The sequence below is a fragment of the Lepisosteus platostomus genome, chromosome 17, assembly GCF_059453375.1.
Source record: "Lepisosteus platostomus isolate fLepPlt1 chromosome 17, fLepPlt1.hap1, whole genome shotgun sequence".
Classification (NCBI taxonomy): domain Eukaryota; kingdom Metazoa; phylum Chordata; class Actinopteri; order Semionotiformes; family Lepisosteidae; genus Lepisosteus; species Lepisosteus platostomus.
This window is the reverse complement of record NC_142627.1, coordinates 5147209-5167457: the sequence shown is the minus strand read 5'-3', so window position 1 is coordinate 5167457 and position 20249 is coordinate 5147209. Positions and strand designations below refer to the sequence as shown.

The 20249-nt window shown below is 46.8% G+C and overlaps 1 protein-coding gene across 8 annotated transcripts in view; it reads right to left on the bottom strand.

The window, feature by feature from the left end:
• Positions 1 to 830: 830 nt before the first annotated feature.
• efemp1 (EGF-like fibulin extracellular matrix protein 1) overlaps positions 831 to 20249 on the bottom strand; it is a 54485-nt gene continuing 35066 nt past the window's right edge. For 6 of the 8 annotated variants that reach the window (XM_088610399.1, XM_088610407.1, XM_088610402.1 and 3 more), the window contains exons 5-11: positions 10569 to 10691; positions 9814 to 9933; positions 7715 to 7834; positions 6989 to 7108; positions 5838 to 5961; positions 5215 to 5407; positions 831 to 3810 (exon numbers count right to left, since the gene is read on the bottom strand). In XM_088610399.1, coding sequence (XP_088466525.1) covers positions 3649 to 3810; positions 5215 to 5407; positions 5838 to 5961; positions 6989 to 7108; positions 7715 to 7834; positions 9814 to 9933; positions 10569 to 10691 — 962 coding nt within the window. In that variant the 3' untranslated portion in view covers positions 831 to 3648. The remainder of the gene's footprint in view (positions 3811 to 5214; positions 5408 to 5837; positions 5962 to 6988; positions 7109 to 7714; positions 7835 to 9813; positions 9934 to 10568; positions 10692 to 20249) is intronic. The other 2 variants (XM_088610404.1, XM_088610406.1) reach the window with 2 other exon arrangements.

Here is a 20249-nt window from a genome sequence, read left to right as displayed (position 1 = left end):
ATTTCGAACAAGGGGCTAACGACACCGACTGAGTCAGAAACTGCATTTTGAACCTCTTTCATCTGCTCCCTTTTCCCCCAAAAGAAACTCAACACATTTCTTACATGATGCGTTTTTTTTAAAAAAAATTCCTAGCTAAACGGAGTGTTGCTCCAGCCCCCTGCTCGCAGCAGAAATGCTGGCTGTTTTGCCCCAACCCTGAGACAGGAATGCTGGGAGTGTTGCCCCAACCTCCTGCCTGCAGCAGGAATGCTGGGAGTGTTGCCCCACTCTTTCAATCCTGCTGCCAAGCCTTTTCTCAGAATAGAGGGCATTCTTGTTCTTCCCTTTTCTGAAAAGGAGAGACACGAAGAAATTCATCAGGGGGTAGGTTCACATGGGCACGTTGTCTGGCCAGGCTCGAACCCCAGCCGACTGTCTGCTGTCTCAGGTCTTGTGGGAAGGGCTGGCCTGCCTGCAGAATGAGCTGCAGAGCCCAGATAAGTCCAGGTCAAACCCATGCTGTGTCCCATTCTGGTGTTCTGTCTGGAGCCAGTAACAGTGTCACCGGACTGGAACAAAGTTTCTGAAAACGTACCAGAGTGGACTTGCCTGCTGTATTCCGTTTCCTCATGTATTCACGTAGGATTGTAATGATTTCTAACAGCTCACACCTGCAGTCCCACCTTGTGGACCCACAACAGCAACAGGGAGACAGTTGAGCTGGCTTGCTCTGCCTGAGGCATCTCCAGTCAGCCACCACCCTTTGTGTAAAGAAGTGATTCCCATTCCCAGTTCTAAGAGGAGGCCCCAGAGAGCAGTCTGTTAGACAGGCATTACATGGAAAAGAATTAAAGATTTCAGTTTTATTTCATTATAAAATTACTTTGTACATCAGAGTAAAAGTTTTCCAATCTTATAACATGAAACAATACAGCTTTAAATAGAAGAATAAAAAAACTGCAGCTCTACAATGTTTAAGGCACTTTTTACAGAAGAAATCTTGTAGGCTTAATGTCTTGCATAAAATACATAAAAAGTCACACAGCTTGGTATATGATGATTAAAAATGGTATAAAAGCAATTACATATTCAGGTTCATAGGTAATAAAATGCTGAGAGTTACACAGGCTGGAAAACAGAAGCAATACGCTTATGTGTCTGTATTAACATGTGACGGGAGGCCCTGTATTAGCCAGGCACACAGTTGCGCATCTGTATATCTGCCCCGACGACAGTCTCTCTTCTGCCTTTTGCATCAGCAGGGAGCAGCTTGTGAAGTCAAGCAGGAAGAAGAGAGGCAAACCAATGACGAATCCTGCACTTCGGGAAGGAGAAAAACACAGTTCAAATACTGGACTAAACTCGGAGCGAACAAATGAATCCGAAAAAATCAGGTCTTCTCGAGGATAAGAGAGAGCAGTGTTTTTCCAGAAAGGGCAATAATCTCTTAGAGGCTACTTTTAAAGGGAGCTGCAAAAACTGTATCTGGCTTCCCATAAGAAGACCACTGGTCTTCTTTTCATGCTTCATGCAAAGTTAAACTTTTGTTTTCTTGCCACTAAAAGGCATAACTGATCTCCCCTGAAGATATACCCAGTGCTTGGGTTTTTAAGGGAAATGCTGCTACCAGGTGAAGCAATGACCAAGGACAGCTGTAGTTCTATGTGTAGCAAGACACCCCACAACCCTGCACAACACCCGGAGAAAAGGAGCAGACGCTGGTGAGGCTGGCAGTGTGTTTGTTTCTTCAGTTATTCAGCTTGAATCCTTTGTGGTCGAACTGCCTCCAGTTTCCAAGCAGGGACTGGAATCAACTCATTTTGAAACACCAAAAACATTCCTGAAGAGAAATAAACATACCCTCCATCTATCTGTGAGGAGGGATGGCTGACTGTTCGTGCCCTCAGTAATTATTCTGTGCTTCAATAACTGGGTTCAGATTTTTTCAGGATTATTCTCTTTTTTCTTGCTCTCTCCATTTTTGTCATGGGTGCATTAAATTATTTGTAATTGACACTAGCACCATTTTCCTAATGCTTAGAAAGGTTTTCAGCCACCCCACTAATCCTCCAATTTTATCAGAGACTCTTCTGATTAAATATATTTATTCCACTGTTGCTTGTGTATGGAGGCGTTTTAGACAGTAGCAGTGGAAAGTCTCATTAGTCTTTGCTTCTGACTTAAGATGTTCAGCAAATGTTCATCAGACCAATTGGTAGGGTGCCAGAGTATCGCATGACACGATGTTGCTGGCCTGATGAGACCAGCAAAAGTGCTGTTTTCATCTCTTCTAAATTGGTAGTTCTAATGGGAAGCCCACCTGAGGGTCAATGAGGTGGAAGCTGGAGGAGCTGGTCAGTGAGATGGAAGGGTAATTGGAGCTGTCTCATTTGCAGCGCCAGTCAAAAGCGTAGAAGAACCAGAAGCCCCGTGGTTTGGCTGCACGTCCTTTCCACTGGTGCACCCAAACCACACCACATCTCAAGCAGACCAAGCCCACTATTCACCCATGCCACGCCCACACCACACCTGCATCTCTCAGCCACCCTACTCCACGGGCTGCTGGAGACAGCATTGATTTACATCTTCAAGAAAATGGTCGGTCTGAAACATTACTCCTTTGTACTTTGCAAGTTTTGATATCTGTTTTTTACACGTTAAGGGTTTCTGTATTTTTTATGATGAATTTCAGTATCGGAAACTTAAAAACTGTGGCAGCAGCCGGCACCAGGACCCACCTTCTCTTCCTGGTTCCAGCCGCACCAGCGCCATGGCAAACGAATTAACTAACTCCTGCCCCACCTGCTGCTGAGACAGCTGGAGCTTTCCGGTCTAAGAAAACAGCCAGTGAAAAACTGTCCGAAACCCAGAACCGTGCTGAGTGGAGCCCAGTGAGAGAGGGTTACGGGTTCGAGAGCCACCTGCAGGGCTATGCTCAGTCTGCCTGCCCACAGCTTTGGTGCCCTATGGTTCACTCACACTCGTTGGGAATTAGCTGTTAACATTAGCTGTTAACAAAAGGAAATATCTTTTTTCTCTCTTGGTTAGAAAGATTTAAAAGGAATAAAAAGCTTTTTTACTAAACCCCCCTCAATCTCAAATGTTTAAAGAAGTGTGAAGTCGAGAAGGGACATGCTGGGCGGGACGTGCTTGATGGCCAGGACCGCAGCCTCACACAGGGCCTGATGCACAGCCGAGACTCGTTCACCACGATCCGGCGCGCAAACCCCAGCCCTCAGACCACAGAGAGTGGCCAGGTGTGCCTGGGAAGCTCCTGCCTTCGGGGCTATGGGATCTGGGAGATGTGTTATTCCAGAAGCTGGAAGAAAGTGGAGTTTATTTCGTTTCTTGTGTGCTTGGTGTCAGGTGCCCCAGGACCCACTGCCCAGGGCTCCAGGACGTCTCACGCTTCTGTTACGTCATTAACACTTCAGGCCCGCGCTGAGATACCGGCACCCAGTGGTTAGCTGCTGTTGCTTTCTCTAAGCATCAGAGTACTAAAAAGTAGGAAAACAAAAAATGTTGTCTTTCATACGACATCACCTTTGACTTGAATTGAAGCCATTTGTACACTCTTGCAATAAACGCATTCAGTGGCTATACTGTGCCTACTTGATAACTCTACAATGAAGCGCTATGAAGCAGCTGCAGACGTGAGGGCAGGAGTTAGAAGGGGTAGGGTCCCACGATGATGGTGAGCCGCAGGATGGAGCTGGAGCGGTAGTTCATCACCGTGTTGAACGTGATCATCTCCAGGTCGACGATGTGCTCCCTGGGTCCCGACAGTGGCTTGGTCATCACGAGCATCGCGCTGACGTTGCTGGATTGCTGGGGAGGACAGAGAGGGAGAAGAGCACAGGCCATCAGTCTTGCTCAGCCACGTCAGGGACACGACACCTCTTTGAGAGTGAACAGAGGAATCTGTGGGGGAGACTTTATGCAAGTATTAAAAATCCTCCCAGGTTCTTGACCAAGTCAAGCTCAGGAGCCCAGGTGAAACACCAGGGAGAACTGAGAGGCATTTACTGCTGAGCTTCTGTTTACACAAGGTTCTGGATGTCTTGAACAAAATGCAAAAACATAATTCAGGAAATCGTGATATCACTAAAATACTCACAATTGTCTTAACTCCTGTTATTTATACGCTTACTGTATTAATCTGGGATCACAATGTTAACTCACATTTCAGTGCCTGATTTCAAACCTGTAGATTTTACACGGTGGTATTACAGAACAACTTGCAACAACAAGTAAATAAATCATGTTTTCTAGGTGTCCAAAATACCAGCAAATAATATAAATGTGAATTAAAGCAGTTTGCAAGCAATGGAGAGCTTGCGAAATCACAGGATTGTAACCCCGAATCTGTGCCTCTGTCAGTTTTACATGAGTCCTACTACAGCTGAGCCATGTGTGGTCTGACCCAGCACCTCCTGGAGAAACAGTGTTTCCGTTCCGAGGTCACGACGTTTCGCAACAGCTAATGTGATTCTGTAAAGTCGCCATTAAAGTAAATGGGGAGAAAAGCTGGATAGAAAATGCAATTGATAAGAATGGAAACTGAACTCTGGGCTATGGAAGAGCCCTGCTCCTGCATCCTCGCCTGGCAGTCCTGGGTCTGCAAACATATGCAGAGCACATTTGCAGAAAGATCAATAAACACGGTGCTGGGTGGCGCTGAAAGGTGGCCTTTGGAGGCTGAACAAGTCCTCATTGTGCTCCAGCCCTGTGTTGAGTGTTGGGCACACCTTCTGATACTAGGCTGTGCTGAAGTAGGATTAAAACTAAATCAGAATCCAGAACTCAAGCTCTTAGGTTTTACATTTAATTTCAGCTGGTCCTGGGCACTCAGTCCATCGTCACCCCCAGGGTGCTGGTTGGGGGCCTCCTGGCCCACCCCTCTTGCCCTCTCTCCTGCACCCCTCCTTTCTCTCCACATCCTCCAGCAGCCCTGTCTGGAACTGCAGGTCCTGCACTCAGCTCCTGCCCATTGCTCAGAGCTGCACATTGTGCTTTGTGTGCACTTTGTCCACGCAGAGGTCCAGCCAGGGCAATCAGCACTCATTATCCAGCTGCAGACCAACTGGAGCTGTTAAACGCGAGCTGGATTTAGGAAGCTGGGCACTTCCAGTGGGAAGCAGACGAGGAGGAGAGGGTGTAGTTTGCTAAGGGCTTGGCTAATGCTCACTGCTGAGGGAGAGTGTGCAGCTTGAGCAGACGTTCAGATCTCACCCGCAGAAAGAACTCCCCTCCTTCGTTGCCAGCCTTGATCCGGAAGGTGTTGATGGTGTTGGCGTAGATGTTGGTGGCCTGGATCTGGAAGATGTCCGCTGGGACGGACCTGTCTGAAGGAATGCTCATGTACTTGTACACGATGGAGTGCGGCAGGCCCCTGCACACGTTCGACGATGGACAGACACAACGACTGCAGGACACAAAAGAGAATTCATTTGAAAAATTCTAGTATAAAGAACGGGAATGAGTATTATCAATACGAACTTGTCAAGAAGATTTCTTGATCCAAGGCACCTGCAGTATGTAACTTGGTGTATCTGTGTGTCACAGCTGGACTGGGTGCATGTGAGCAAGTCACACCAGCCCAGTTAGCCCAGGCAGGGCTGCGATGAAACACACAGACCTACAGATTCTTCTGACCTGCTGCTTCTAGCTTTGTACATACATTTGTGCTTTTGGCTTTATTTTTTTAAAGGCCTTGCCCCCACCTCTTCATGTATGATTAACTGAGGAGTGTAAACATGGAAACATGGAAACGCAGAGATGTCTGGTAAAAACCAGCTGCCCTTTTTTTTTGCCAGCTCCACACATTTTTGCACCGTCTCCGCGGACGCACTTACTTTTCTGCAGTTCTGACATACGGCTCCTGGCAGGGGTTCCTGGGATAGCACCTGAATCCCCCGTAGTAGTTCCAGCACTTCTCGTCTTCCCGGCAGTTGTGCCCCGAGTCGCACTCGTTAATGTCTGCACACGCGGAGAAAAGGCAATGAGGCAAAGTGGGTTTGAAAGTCAGACAGTGCAACGCGTCAGACACTCTGCACCCTGCGTCAGGGGGGCTGTGGGGTAAGAGTCTCAGGTGTGGCTCCCCACCCTGCTTCTGAGAGGCAGCAGAAGGGCCTGACTCTTTCACTTTATTAGGCCCAACTGCTCCTGGAGCCGGAGAGCGCAGGACCTGTTACCTCAGAGCTCCTACTTGAATAGCAGGAGCCTCACTGGTCATCCAGAAATTCAGTGTGGGACACAGTGCTCCAAGGTGAAACAGTTTCAGCACTTATGTTAGTAGCCTCCTCAGAAGGCACTGACACAGCAGTTCTAGTTTCTTGCTTCTATTCCCTTGATCCCTTTCAACAGAGACATGACAACATTTCCCAGCTCTGCCGAGGCCATGCCTATGCTGCCCAGTCTGGTCAGGCTGGCTGTTCGCATGGGCAAGGGGCAGGACAATGAGAACACAGAGCCCCCTGGTTCTTCCAGTTTACGCCTAGGCCTGACTAGAACTGAGAGGGAAGAAAACCTCTCCACCAGAAAGCAGAGCTCTCCAACAGCGGCCACGCTACGCTCTGCTCGGAGCCGGCCGACCCAGCACCCTGCCCGGGCCGCCCTGCAGGCGTCTGCCTGCCCAGTGGACTCGTGAGCCTCCCAGGCAACTGGCAAACCACACAACAGTGTCAACGGGGAGCTCCAGTGTGCCAAGTGTTTTCTAAGGAAAAAAAATCTAAACCATTGTTCACTTTATAAGAAAAAAGAACCAAGTTGAATCTCAAGATTAGCAAGGCACACGTGTAAATGCAGCACAGCCAGGGCTGAGACGAAGCTGCCTTGTTGACTTTACCTGACTGCAGCAGCCTCCCCGGGCCAGCATGCCCACATTCTGCTATCCACACCTCTCCCAAACGCAACGCACCCCTCCCCCACTCCAGGAAAGCGCTCCCGGGCACAGGAGCCGCCCCACAGGACTCCTGCAGTATGTCAGCGGGAGGGAGGCCGGTACCTTGACACATTCTTGTTCCCTGCAGCTGGTATCCCTCTGGGCAGGAGCAGGAGTAGCCCCCGGGGGTGTTCACACACTGATACTGGCACATGTAGCTGGAGAAGCTGCATTCGTCGATGTCTGTAGGAAACCAGTGAGAGCAGAGTGACCCCCGGGCAGCGAGGGGAGACGGTGGCAGTGCAGGGCAGGCTGGGTAAGAGGTGTGTGATTTCCATGACTTTGAGCGCAGCGAGCCCACCAGGAGGAGCAGGTGGAGAGCCCTCCCTCACCTGCGCTCAGTAAAGGCCAGCACAGCCACAGCTGAAGCTGGACAACATCTCAAGGGTGGTTCACATTTCATTCAGCAGCTTTACATAAATCAGCCAGTGTTGGGATGGTTCCTGCTGGCAGAGACGGGGCTATTTCTGATGGATTCCTCAGTTCTCTTGTAAACAGAGAAGGGAAGCTCCTTAGATTAAGGCTCAGGAATAGATCCAGGAGAAAGACGTTGCTCAGTCCAGTCTCTGACTTTCAGTAACTTTCCTCGGGAACTATATATACTGTGTCTGATCTGTGCCTTAGCTATTGGGGCTGCATGCTAATGCATTTAAATGACCTTAGATGAGTCTGTGACACTTTCTCAGAAGCACTACAGTAATAGATGGTTCTCATTCACAACTGCAGTCTGCCCTACCTGTACAATCAGGACGCTGATGAGAAGAAGGGCAGACGGTGACGGACACTGACCTTGGCAGGAGGCGGAGTCTCTGGCGAGCTCGTAGCCCTGGTCGCACTGGCACATGTAGGAGCCGATCATGTTGTAGCACTGGTGCTGGCACGGGTTGCTGACCTCACACTCGTTCACATCTGCAACACAAGCACCACAGCCGGCTGAAGGGCAGCGCCGCAGCAGCACCACGCCCCCGGCAGCCCGAGCCAGTCTGACACGAGGCACAGGCAGAGCTCAGGGGAAGGAAAGTCAGACCCTGCTGCTGCTCTGGGATAAGGGAAGTGAGCCACAAGCAACCCAAAGTACAAAACAGGAAATAAATCTCCTCTCTTTGTGACTTTACTTCTGGTCTTACTTATGTATGTCTCAGCAGAAATAAAGTTGCACAATTCTCCCAATGTCATGTCACCGTGGCACAGTGGGTAACACAGGTCCTGGGCTGGAATCCAGCTGGATATGTGTGGTGTTTGCATGTTAACCAGTATTAATGCTGGTTTTCTCTTAAGTGCTCCTGTTTCTTCCTACGGCCAAAAGATCTGCTGTGCAGGTTAACTGGCATCTCTAACCCCCACCACCACCACCATAGGGTGCTGTTGTAACAGACTGGTGTCCTGTGCAAACTGTGGCCCTGCCCTGCCCTCTGAGCCTGTCAGTGATGGGCTCTCCAAGGCCCCTGAAGGACAAGGCACCTGCTCAACACAGATAGACTCCTCCCTAGGTAAATAACAGAGGTCACGACTCGCACAACTTTTTAAAGACTCTACCCAGCACACCATTCAGAAATTATGAGGAGGCACACTGACAGCTGAAAGCATGAACACAGTTTTGGCTGATATTCATGAAGCAACAGTGCTGCGTACTCAATTCAACACCGTCTCCCTTTCCGAAGATGAAGGAACAGATTGCAGGCTTACCAGATTCATTGCTAACCCTGTGTAATGTGAATGACTAACACATTCAGTGGTTTATACACCTTTAAAGCTGTATAAAGATTTTTCAACTGCAAGACAAGCGCAGCACAAATACACTTGTAGTTCTGAGTTCCCTACTAAAACGAATTGCTTTACTCTCCACAGCAGATGCAGCCATGCTGATTTAGACTAGCGGAAGGCATGCTTTTTCTTAGAGGGACATGACAATATGACAAGAGGTTGAAATGGAAAAATAAACGTGGGGGGAGGGTCCCCTCTTTCATATTAAAAAAGAGCACTCGTCAGATCTCAAACAGGGGTCCAGAGTATTCATTAGTCAGAGAAACAAGCCCTTCAGCACTTCTTCTGTAAATATCTCACTTGGTCACAACCTCAATATGGCCAAATCAAACCAGAACTCTAACCGCAACACAGACCAACACAGACGCCCACATATCGCACACAGCACACAAGCGCTCAGGTCCCCTTGTCTCTCTGAAATCAGCAGGTATCTTGTCTTGCCCTTGGAATCAGCTCGGACCAGCAGGAGAGGTGAGGGACAGCAGAAGTGCTCAGTTCTCGAACCGACGCAGTTCTCACTGGCAGTGCTGAAGGCCACAGGGTGGCCACACAACCAGAAGCCAAGGAAAGACTGACTGTCTTCAAACCGGTCAGTTCCAACGGCTGGCTGATCAGGGAGCCTCAGGCAGGGCTGGGTGACAGTACAGTCCTCGTTTTAGCAGCTGGCACTGCCTGGAGACATGAACTTTCACACTGCAGTCCCAATGAAAACACGGGCGCAAGAGTACAGCAGTTGTTTATAAGCCGTCAACACTAAAGATAGCAATTCAAAAGTTTAGAGTTTGCTGTTTCTCAATGTTCAAGACTAATTAAAAGAAAGAAAGTGTCACTGCCAGTTCATGACTGTAGGTACTGCATAACAGTTGCTTTACTTTTCTTAACAGTTTCTTCTCTAAGTTTCTTTAGAGAGGGCGCTCCAAAGGTTAGCTTTTGTTTTCAGAAGAGGAAATCCTGTTTTCCTGATGAATACACTGCGTGGTTGTTGGAAGCTTGAAATCACTGCAAAGTGTCTGCCCTCAATCTCTAACTCTTCTTTCCAGCCTAACAAATCTCTGTGGAACCCTGTATTGTCCTAGAAGGAGAGGAATGAATCTTTCCTACATGCTGAACAGCAGGTCACTTACCTATGCAAGTGTGATTGTTGCTTGCCAACTGAAAGCCTGTATTGCACATACAGAAATAGGAGCCAGGTGTGTTCACACACCTGTGCATGCAGTAACTCGGCCCAGCACACTCGTCTTTGTCTGTGGGGTGATATGGACCACAAAGCATTAAAACAGAGCAAGAGCAAGATATTACATAACTGCTCATTCGAAAATAAAATGAATTGCTGATAGGAGCAATCCTTGTAGCCCTGTAATAAAACAACTCAGTGGAGGTGCTCCTTTCTTCTCAGTACTGGGAATAACCTCTTGAACTTCGAACACGGCTCGCTTGGTGTTTCCCACTGCTGCAGTGCCCTTCCCCGGAATAGACAGCGTTTTGTTAGCTACTCACAGCGAGTCCTGTTGAGCCTGCTTGTGAAACACAACCCTCTGGCTGTGATGTAAGGAGTGACCTTTAAAACTCGCAGTGCTACTTAGGGGAGAGCTAATCACAGGGGGCTGTTATTGGTGAGCACTCAGGTAAGGAAGAGCTCAGCGGGTTTCAAATTTAAAAGCCAATGTACATGAGCTGGGAGCAAATACTGTTTTAATGACCCTGCCTTGTTAAAATCGTCTCAGTAGCAAAGTGAGTGACTCTTCTGATGTGTTGCCCATCAGCCGGGCTGATTGGAAGGATAAGACAGCACATGTGCAGCTCCGCTCCGAGCCAGTCCAGCAGCAGGGGTTTGCTGTCCTTCTGCAATGTCCCTCCCGCTGCGCTGCGCAACACTCACCCACACACTGGTCCCCGGTCCTCTGATAGCCAGGGGAGCACTGGCAGGAGAAGGAGCCCCTCGTGTTGTAACACATCTGGTCTGGGCCACAGCTGTGAGCTCCCGTGCTACACTCGTCTACGTCTTCTCGGGAACAGACAGAAGCCAGAACAAACGAGCCAGGATTACCGCGCTGTTGTCCCTCTCCCCTCTCACCCCCTCCGGGGCGCCTCCTCAACAGCCCCTGTCCAGGCGGCACGTCCCCCGCCTCTCACCCGCTGTGCCGCCCTCCGTCCCCTGCACTGCTTCCTCTACAAGTCTTACTCTTCACAGCCGTGGGCCTGGAGAGTGTTTATGTGCAATGGGCTGCTTTTCTTTCGGTAACAAAGCCGTGGGAAAAGGGCACCGGTGAAGACATTTTCTGTTGAAGAGGTTCAGGTAACGCGCCATCAGTAGCAGGCGTGTCGATTATTTTGCCTTTTCAAATTTCCAAGAACGGAAGATGTCAGAAAGCCCAGCACCAGATCCCCCTGGGCTGGTCCAGGGCAGGTAGAACACTGTGGGATCAGATCTTTCCATGTTTAAAAACAGTAAATCAACTGAGCTCTTATTTATCATGACGACATGGGGGAGAGACTCGCATTAAAACACAGCGATTGCCTGACTAAAAGCATCTTCAAATGGAAATAAACGTGATGTGGTACAGTGGTATCACTGGAACAGTGGCACAAAGATGATGCACATTCCAGTAAGAGCCAATTGAAAGACTGCTGGATGCACAGAGGTCCGGTTCTTCACCTAATGGTGAGGTGGAGAAGTGCATCTTAGTAAGACTTCATCAGCCTGGAAGGGAATGGAAGCTTAAGGCTGCTCAGGCACCAGTACTACCTCAGCACAGGTTACGGTCACCATCATACAAATGAGTCCCAAGAAGAGTGACCAGATACATTAAAGGCTGTAAGAAACATACTACGCTTCAGTCTAAAGGAATTAAATCTATTGAGTCTTGAACTTGAGAAGATCATTAGAGGACCTGATCCAAGTATTCCAAATTCAGCCATTACAAAACTAATTGGCGAGTCTAAATTCATAGAAAAATATCTCCTTAGTCATTGACAGTCAACCTAGTAAACAGAAAACACAAACCAGGGGCAGAAATCTGAGAACAGGAGGCACCTCTCTACCCAAAGAGTAACAACAAGCTCCCCACCTCTGTAGCTGAGGCTGATACCCTGGTTTCTTTCAAGAAACAGCTGGATGAGATCTACCAGACTACCAAATGATCCTGAGGAGCCTAATGTCCTCCTCTCATTTAGAGCCTTTCTTATGTTTTTGTTTTGACAAAGCCCGTAAAGAAAGACAAGGTGTAATTTGCTCAGATAAAAGAAGAGGAGGTAGCTGCAATTAGACCTTGAAAGGCCCGGCAGGACCAGTCCCAGCACACAATTCAGAGTCGCTCCTCCGCCACCCTGTGCACATGGGGGACTGCAAGGAGCCCAGGACTTTTGATGTGGCAGCAGGGTTATTTCAGAGCCTAATCCAAGATGAAAGAGGGAACGATTCAGGATATAAAACATATGCACCTGTATAAAGAGCTTGTCAGACTCTGCTTTGAAGGCTTTGAATAAAGCATTGGCTGATATGATCAGAGAGGGTTGAAATGAGGTGAAGGGCACCACAATGTTGATAATTTGTCTGCCAGCTGTACTCTACAGTATGTAGAAGGTTCATGTCTGTAGGGTTGGCTGCTTGATAGGATTGATAGGATTAGCACTGGGACATTAAATCTTTTTTACACCCAGCCCCCCAGTCACATGGCAGATGTTCTGTAAGTGGCTGTTAAGGCTAAATGCTGCACCTGACTCACAGTTCAGTAGCTCAAGCCAGAATCTACAAACCAGGTGTGTAGCTGCCATCTCAAAGCAATGCAATGCACAGATTGGTAGGATGCCTCGGAAAGCACCAAATTTATACTGTACGTTCAAAACACCCCAGACGTTTTGCACCTCTCCCAGAAACTGTGATCCTGCAGCATCTTTTTTTGGTCCCTCCTCAACAGTTTGTTAATCGTAGTGCAAAGTGCATTATCACTAGAATTACTGCCAGCTGTGCTCTGCCCAGAGAACGCAACACAGGCCGTGCTGCTTGGAAAAATCGGACGCTATTTACTCCAGTATGGACAGAGCTGCTCTGAGGTCTGTGCTAGAGATAGTTTTGACATTTGTGTTGGGATGATACAGCCCATAAAAGATCACGCCATCATGCGTAATATTCAGGATTCTTCACCCTAATCATTTCTCATCAAGGGGTCATTATTCCACGCTTGCATTTGTTTTAACCATGATGCACAACAGACAAGCAGTCAAGCAACTAGTTACCACTGTAATCTAATCTGGAAACAAATTTAGGACCGTTTTAGTTATAAGAAAAAGTGCAGTAAATTGACCACTGATATCAAATTGCCACGAAATTATTCCTGCTCACGTTAGAGACGCTACAGTGGTTGGTCATGCAAACGACTCATAGTAACAATCATTCCAAAAGTTTCGTTTTGAGAGCACTGGAAAAAACCTCAAATCCACATTCTTCAACTCGTCTCAGTGCCTGGCATGCCAACCACACGCACCCCTTTCTTTTTTTAAACTAACACCAGATTATTCATTTTGATCACTCAGCAGGCAACAGAACCTAAAGTGTATTTTTCTCTCTGAGTGGTCTATCTTCCTGCTCTGAAGGAGAACTGTTAAACACCCTGAGAGGACACCCCTTTGTGTCCAATGGGCACCCATGGGTGGTCTACCAGCAGCACAGAAAGTAAAAGAACCTCCGAAGAGGCCCATCAAAAGGATGCTTAGATTATTCAGATGAATACTGGAGTTGCAGGATCCAGTCAGTGGCATTCAAATCTACAAATACCACAAACACAGGAGTGAACTGATCTCAAGTGATCTAAATGGCTGACCCTCCACTCTGACCCCAAGCTTCTCTACCTCTCTGTGTGTCTCATGGAGAGCAAGTTGGGGTATGCGAAAAAAAGACAAAATGCCTAATACAAGACATTGTATACGGCCAATAAAGTGATCTTATCTAAGTACATGCCTGAGACAGAGCACGGTTACTCTGATGTAACTTGAGAAACCCATTCCCATCCTCACCTTTGTTTGTCCTACTAACGTGAGTTTCTGGTAGCCTGGTGGAACACATACAATACGGGATTATGTCATTTTGGCAAAGTGCCTTAACTGGAGCCTGGAGTCTGTGTAAACAAGTTCTCTTACAGGCAGCTCCACTTCCAGTTTGCAAACCCCGGCTGAACCCGGCTGGCTCCGGCCCAGGGGAAGCTGGAACTGGGCCGCTGGTAGCGCAAGCAGGGCCCCTGTGTGGTGTGGAAAAAATGACGAGGGCTCCCTTCATCCAGAGGCAAAGCCCATTTCCGATAGCCTCTCAGCCTCCTGTTCCAAATCTTCGTGCTCAGCATAACAAAAATAACAATTGTTTGAAAACAGCAGCCACTTTTGCAATAACCCTTTCTTTCAGAACACACTTTTTCTCATCCAGGGTGCGCTACATTACTACAGCCGCCTACACTGTATGTCAGGGTGATGCTGGACCTGGGCACAGCATCCAGCTGTGGATTGTCCACTCAGGGCTGACGATTGTCCACGCAGCAGCTGTGTCCACTGCTGCGCACAGGGAGTCGCATGTGCAAGGATTTTGTGACAAAGTAACACAACCCAGCGACTGCACACCAAATCAGGAGGCAGGCAAGTATAATAGCTGAGACAGCCCAGATAGTGAAGACCTGACCCAGTACATCATACTGGTGATGCAAAGCAGCAAGCAACCTGTGCTGTAAGCAAGTCTGAAGCACAATTGTACTGACACATTTCTAAATCTTCAAAAATCAGGTTTTACAATTCGAGGAAGCATATAAGAATAGGAGATCTTATTTCAAAGAAGGCAGTTCATACTTTTGTTTTAAAGTTCCTTGGAAATATTGCCATAAGACCACTAAGTATCTGTAGAAAGATCCCAGTTAATAACACCTCCACTTTGTTTTGAGTACAAGTGGCAAAATACTAACAGGCTGAGCCGATCTCCAGGAAGTGGAAGGAGGACTGCTTCTCTTCAGCCCTTCTGACATGCAGGGCTGCACAAACCTGGTCTTGGGAAGAGTCCCCGAGTTTCTGTCTGATTGCCACTCCCTTAATCAAAATAATAATAATAATAAATCAGACCTTTTAAATGATGTCAGTTTTTAAACAGCTGGACATTGCAAATGCTAGTAGAAAACGTTCACAGCCACAATATCTAATTAAGCAAATAATTAAGGTTCAATTAAGGTACAAAGACTTCAATTAAGATTTGAATCAAGTACATGGGTACTCAGCAGGATCTACACAGGATGCGAAGCTACAGCAACCAGAGTTGAAAACCCCCAACCTTAAATGCTGCCTACTTTGTTTTCTGGAAATCGCCAGGCAGGTGTTGGACACTGACTATTCCCTTCCAGAAACAAGTCACACCAGCTCCCCAGCAAGACTGGACCGCCTCAATCGCACCAAAGTCCATCTCCAGCTCCCCTGCAAGGCACACCGCATCCGAAAGCAGAGAGAAGAAGAGAGCAGCAGCTTCATGGTGGCCTCTGACCTCTGACCTCAATCGGATCAAACGCAGTTGTCTCCTAGCCAGCCTGTCCACTGAGGACCCCCGCACACATCCAGAAGAGAAACACAAAGACGCTTATTAAACCATAGTGTCGATATTCAGCAAAAACAAAATGCCAACATGCTGAAAAATATTTCCTCGAGTATCATGAGGTTGTGGAGAATTACAGAGCCAGAATTTCAAGACTGTGGTTTGCCAAGCTCTTACTGTACAGCTGTCAGAGCCTCACACTCAGCTGCTCACAGGATGGAGACATTTACATTCGTATGCATAATAATATAAAAACTTAAGAATAAGATCAAATCAGATCACATAAGAATGAGAGGAGGCTATTTGACTCGACTAGCTTGTCTGGTTGCCAGTAGCTAATTGACCTGAAGTGCTTCCTGTTCCCAGCTTCAAACGCAGCCCCCATTAGTGTCCACCTGGACCCTCTGGTTTGTGTTTCACTACTCTTTCTGGGCTGACCTGGTCAGTGCCTTTCAGGAGTTTTTCACAGTCTTGTCTGTTAAAGACTAAAAATCCTTCAGAACCATCACAACGGGGCCCAGAGAATTCTGAAATATCAGATTACAAGGAGCAATATATTTTTGCTACACGATAAACAAAATTCTACTCAATTACTAAATGAAGCCTTACTACTGTGTTACACAATTCTAACAAAACAACCATTAACTTAAATTATTAAGTACTTAAATTATTATGTAATTGTAAATATTATAGTCAATTATGTAGAAGGTGTAGAAGAATCTGTTATGGAAGTTGATATAAAGTAGGAAGAGCAGTGGTCCCAATAGAGACCCCTGTAGTACTCCAGTTGTTACATCATCCCATTTTGAGAATTCATGGCTTACCTATAAAAGCATGCTATACTTTGATTTACCCAACCTGCAAATTGAGAGTAAATCTTTTATTATCAAAAGCCCTGAAAAATTGAATCATACTTTTTATTTTAGTAGATATCACTGCCATTGCTTGATCAGTCTGTTACTTTAATTATTTCAACTTGCCACTTCTAAAGCCTCACAGTCTATTCCTTGGAATTTCACTCTTAATACATGTAATCCACAGTTGCATTTCACACTGTTGGCTCTATAATGTTGCATATAAACAGAAGACTTGCAGGTCTGTAATTACTTGTTCAGTTTTGCCTCTCTTTTTGTGGAACGGCTCACCGTTAGTGATTTCCCGGTCAGTGGGCATCACCCGTGTGTTGGAGAGGCTCTTGACTTTTCCCAGTGTTTCGAGACCCTTCAGGAAAGGCAGGATACCCCCTGCTCTGCTAAGGGAGCCAGAACTTGTAAAAGCAATGTGCCTTTGGATGGACGCACATCAAATCAACTTCACTCCCGCGGCTTAACTTACAACTGACTCAATTGCTCATAAAAAGAAAAAGGTTCCCATTAAGCTTTAATGTGAGGTTACACAGCTGTTCCAAGATCTGATTTTGGGCGAGTATGCCTTTCATCATCTTTATACTGATTTATTAGGGGTCCTAAGCCTTGGGCTTTAGATCTAGCTGAGGGGGTTTGGGGGTGAAGTTTAAGTTACCCAAGGGAGGTGAGAAACCTGTAAGGAAGAGATCCAGGCCAGGAGAGCCTGGTGGCTGTAACCCTTTTCCTTGCACTTTTATAGGTGTATTAATTTGATCCCTGCAGCCCTGCTTGGATAAGAGAAGCAGCTGCTGTGTGCTCTAGGCTTTGACTGCCAGGCACGGCATGAGCTCAGAACAGAGGTGCTGCACAGCCCCAGAAAAAACAGAAATGACAGCACTCTTACAGAAAACCTCTATCTCCCCTCTGAACACAAGATACTAGGAAACAGATGAGCAGTTCATGCCCTCTGCATTTTTTTCTCCTGCTTTTTTATTGAATAAGTCATGATCTATTACTGCGAATGGAAAAAAAACGGAGGTTTGACTCATCCAGCCTGTTCTGCTCCTTGTTCGCAAGTACTGTCATCCAGTCAGTCCCAGTATTCTCTCGGCCTCTGAGAACACAGTAACTTAGCCCTGCACGCAACTCGACCCGCAGAACAGTGCACTGCGGGCCGGCCCTGTGCCACTTCCAGGCTTGGAAAGCAGCTGACAGGCAGAAGAACCCACAGTCCTCTGGGCTGTCAGTCTGCGCCCTGCAAAGGCGCCACCCACAGCTGGGCAGGGGCCCCAGTGCCCACAGCGGCACCCCGGGGACCTCAGCCCAGCATGCTGCGCTCTCGCCTGGCCTGCAGGGTGCACTGCAGGGTGAGTGTCTGGAGCTCACCCAGCTGGCACGGTGCCAGGTACAAACACAGCCCCGCAGAGAGGAGCCTGTCCCAGGAAAACCACCAGGACCGGGCTGCCCCTGGACAGAAATCAAAACACAAAAGCTCCATACTGTGCCGAGCCCATTCACACGGACTCATTCCTCCCGCTTGCACACCAGTGAGAAAGCCTTATTGGTGAGGGCAAGAGGAGTTTAAGTGTGTGATCCATCTCTCCATGTGTGAAAGTGACGCTGAGTGCTGGTCAGAGAGCACAGGTCTGCGGCACCAAGTGCAGTACAGGACACGGTGTGACGGGTGATGGGGCCTAAGGGCTGGGGTTCCACCTTTGCCCGTGGGTCCCAATTCAGTGTTCAGTATTCTCTGAGCACTGCAGCATTCAGTATTCAGTATTTTCTGAGCTCTACAGTATTCAGTATTCTCTGAGCACTGCAGCATTCGGTATTTAGTATTATCTGAGCACTGCAGTATTCAGTATTGTCTGAGCAATGAAGCGTTCAGTATTTAGTATTTTCTGAGCACTGCAGTATTCAGTATTCTCTGAGCACTGCAGTACTCAGTATTCAGTATTCTCTGAGAACTGCAGTACTCAGTATTCAGTATTCTCTGAGAACTGCAGTACTCAGTATTCAGTATTCTCTGAGAACTGCAGTACTCAGTATTCAGTATTCTCTGAGAACTGCAGTACTCAGTATTCAGTATTCTCTGAGCACTGCAGTACTCAGTATTCAGTATTCTCTGAGAACTGCAGTACTCAGTATTCAGTATTCTCTGAGCACTGCAGTACTCAGTATTCAGTATTCTCTGAGAACTGCAGTACTCAGTATTCAGTATTCTCTGAGAACTGCAGTACTCAGTATTCAGTATTCTCTGAGAACTGCAGTACTCAGTATTCAGTATTCTCTGAGCACTGCAGTACTCAGTATTCAGTATTCTCTGAGCACTGCAGTACTCAGTATTCAGTATTCTCTGAGAACTGCAGTACTCAGTATTCAGTATTCTCTGAGCACTGCAGTACTCAGTATTCAGTATTCTCTGAGCACTGCAGTATTCCACTCCCAGTGCACCTGGCTACGCTCAAAGCACAGTGAAGATACAAACACATAAACTAAAAATGAACACCATCTATTTTCAGAAAGCCACCTACTCCTCATGTGGGTCTCGACAACCTGGAGCTTACGAGTACAGGGTGCAAGGTGAAACACACCTGAATCGAAGCCAGACCATTGCAGTGAACACACACGTGATCACACCAGAGCAACTCAGAGTCACCAATTAACCGAGCCAGCATATCTGTGGGATTAAAACAACACCTGGAGAAAAGCCACGCAAACAGGCATCCCAGTTCAGATATAGAACCCAGGGCCCAAGGGCTGTGAGGCAGCAGCAATAGCTTCCATATCTCTGTGCCGCCCAACACACACATCAACAACCTGAAGTCCAACTCCAGTGCGTGACAAGTGCTTCTGTTCTATAATGCTATATTGGATGTTATGTGTATGAAATGAGTGCTTTGTGAAGTTGATTTATAAGAATTAACATTTTCTAGAACTCAAGATTTGAGCATAGCAGAATCAAAATATGAATTAGATGGCAGTGAACTATTTGAATCAAATAGCTCATTTTGATATTTTTGGCTCATAAACCTCTTAGTCTTGCACTATAAACACTTGCAGTTTGTAGATATGACCAACATCAGGCCTCTAAGGATGTCCAAAGCCTTTTAACACAGGAGGTATCATGAGCAAACCTAATAAAATCAATAAAAACTCACTTAGCTACTGCAAATAACTCAGGTCACTTTCAGCAAGAAACACTGAGGCTTCATTCAGGTGAACACAAGGGGATCTGCACTGAAATGCAAAAACCTGACTCCCTTACAAGTGTGTTTTGTTCTGTTTTCTTTGAGCCCCTGCAATGGAAAACAGGAGCTGATCCAAGGACAGAGTGACTCGTACCGTTTGACATTCCATTTTGCAACTCAGTTTGTTGGAAGTTCTGTTTCTTGCAAAAGCAGGAGCAAAGTAAAGGAATTTTTTTATGTTACTAGCCCATAGGTTTCGCAACTGCGTTATTCAGGCCTGGCCTATCAGTCACCAGGAGGACATCACCCCAAGAGCTGTGAGAGCTACCCCCTACCCTTCTCAAAACAACTCTGGGCTGAGTCAGAGAGTAAACAACACACACACGCACATACATTGATATTATGGAATTCTTGCACAATTAAAGTGTACTGGAACCAGCCTAGGAACACTGAAGTCATTTTTTTATGTAACCTTAAGCTGAAGCAACATAAAACGAAAACCTAATTTCTACAGGGAAATTAATGATTCCTTCAAACCATTCTAATTTTTTCCTGCCTTTTTTGAAGCTTTTTGTAAGAAAAAAAGATTTGTGCAATTGGTCTCAGTGTTTTTTTTTCTGCCAAAGGGCTGTGGTATCATTACAGAAGGATGGTAAAAGGCTGATTTGTGGGCAGGAGGAAAATTTCTGTTAATTTCTAAGAGTTTATATGCAGTTGTAATTCAACTGGAAAATTGCACCCTGAATAGAAAAAAAAAACTTAATATGTTTTGCATTCTGATTTACACCTGGATTTTATAACATCCTGCTACACAGGTGCATCAACTAATAATTTCTCCAATAACCCTGCTAACATCCAGGGGTTACCAGTTTAAAGGGAAGACAGCAAACCTCCACATATTGAAAATACTTCTTAGACAAAATGCAGAAGCATTTTTAAAGCATTTTTAAAGTATGACAGGTGCACCT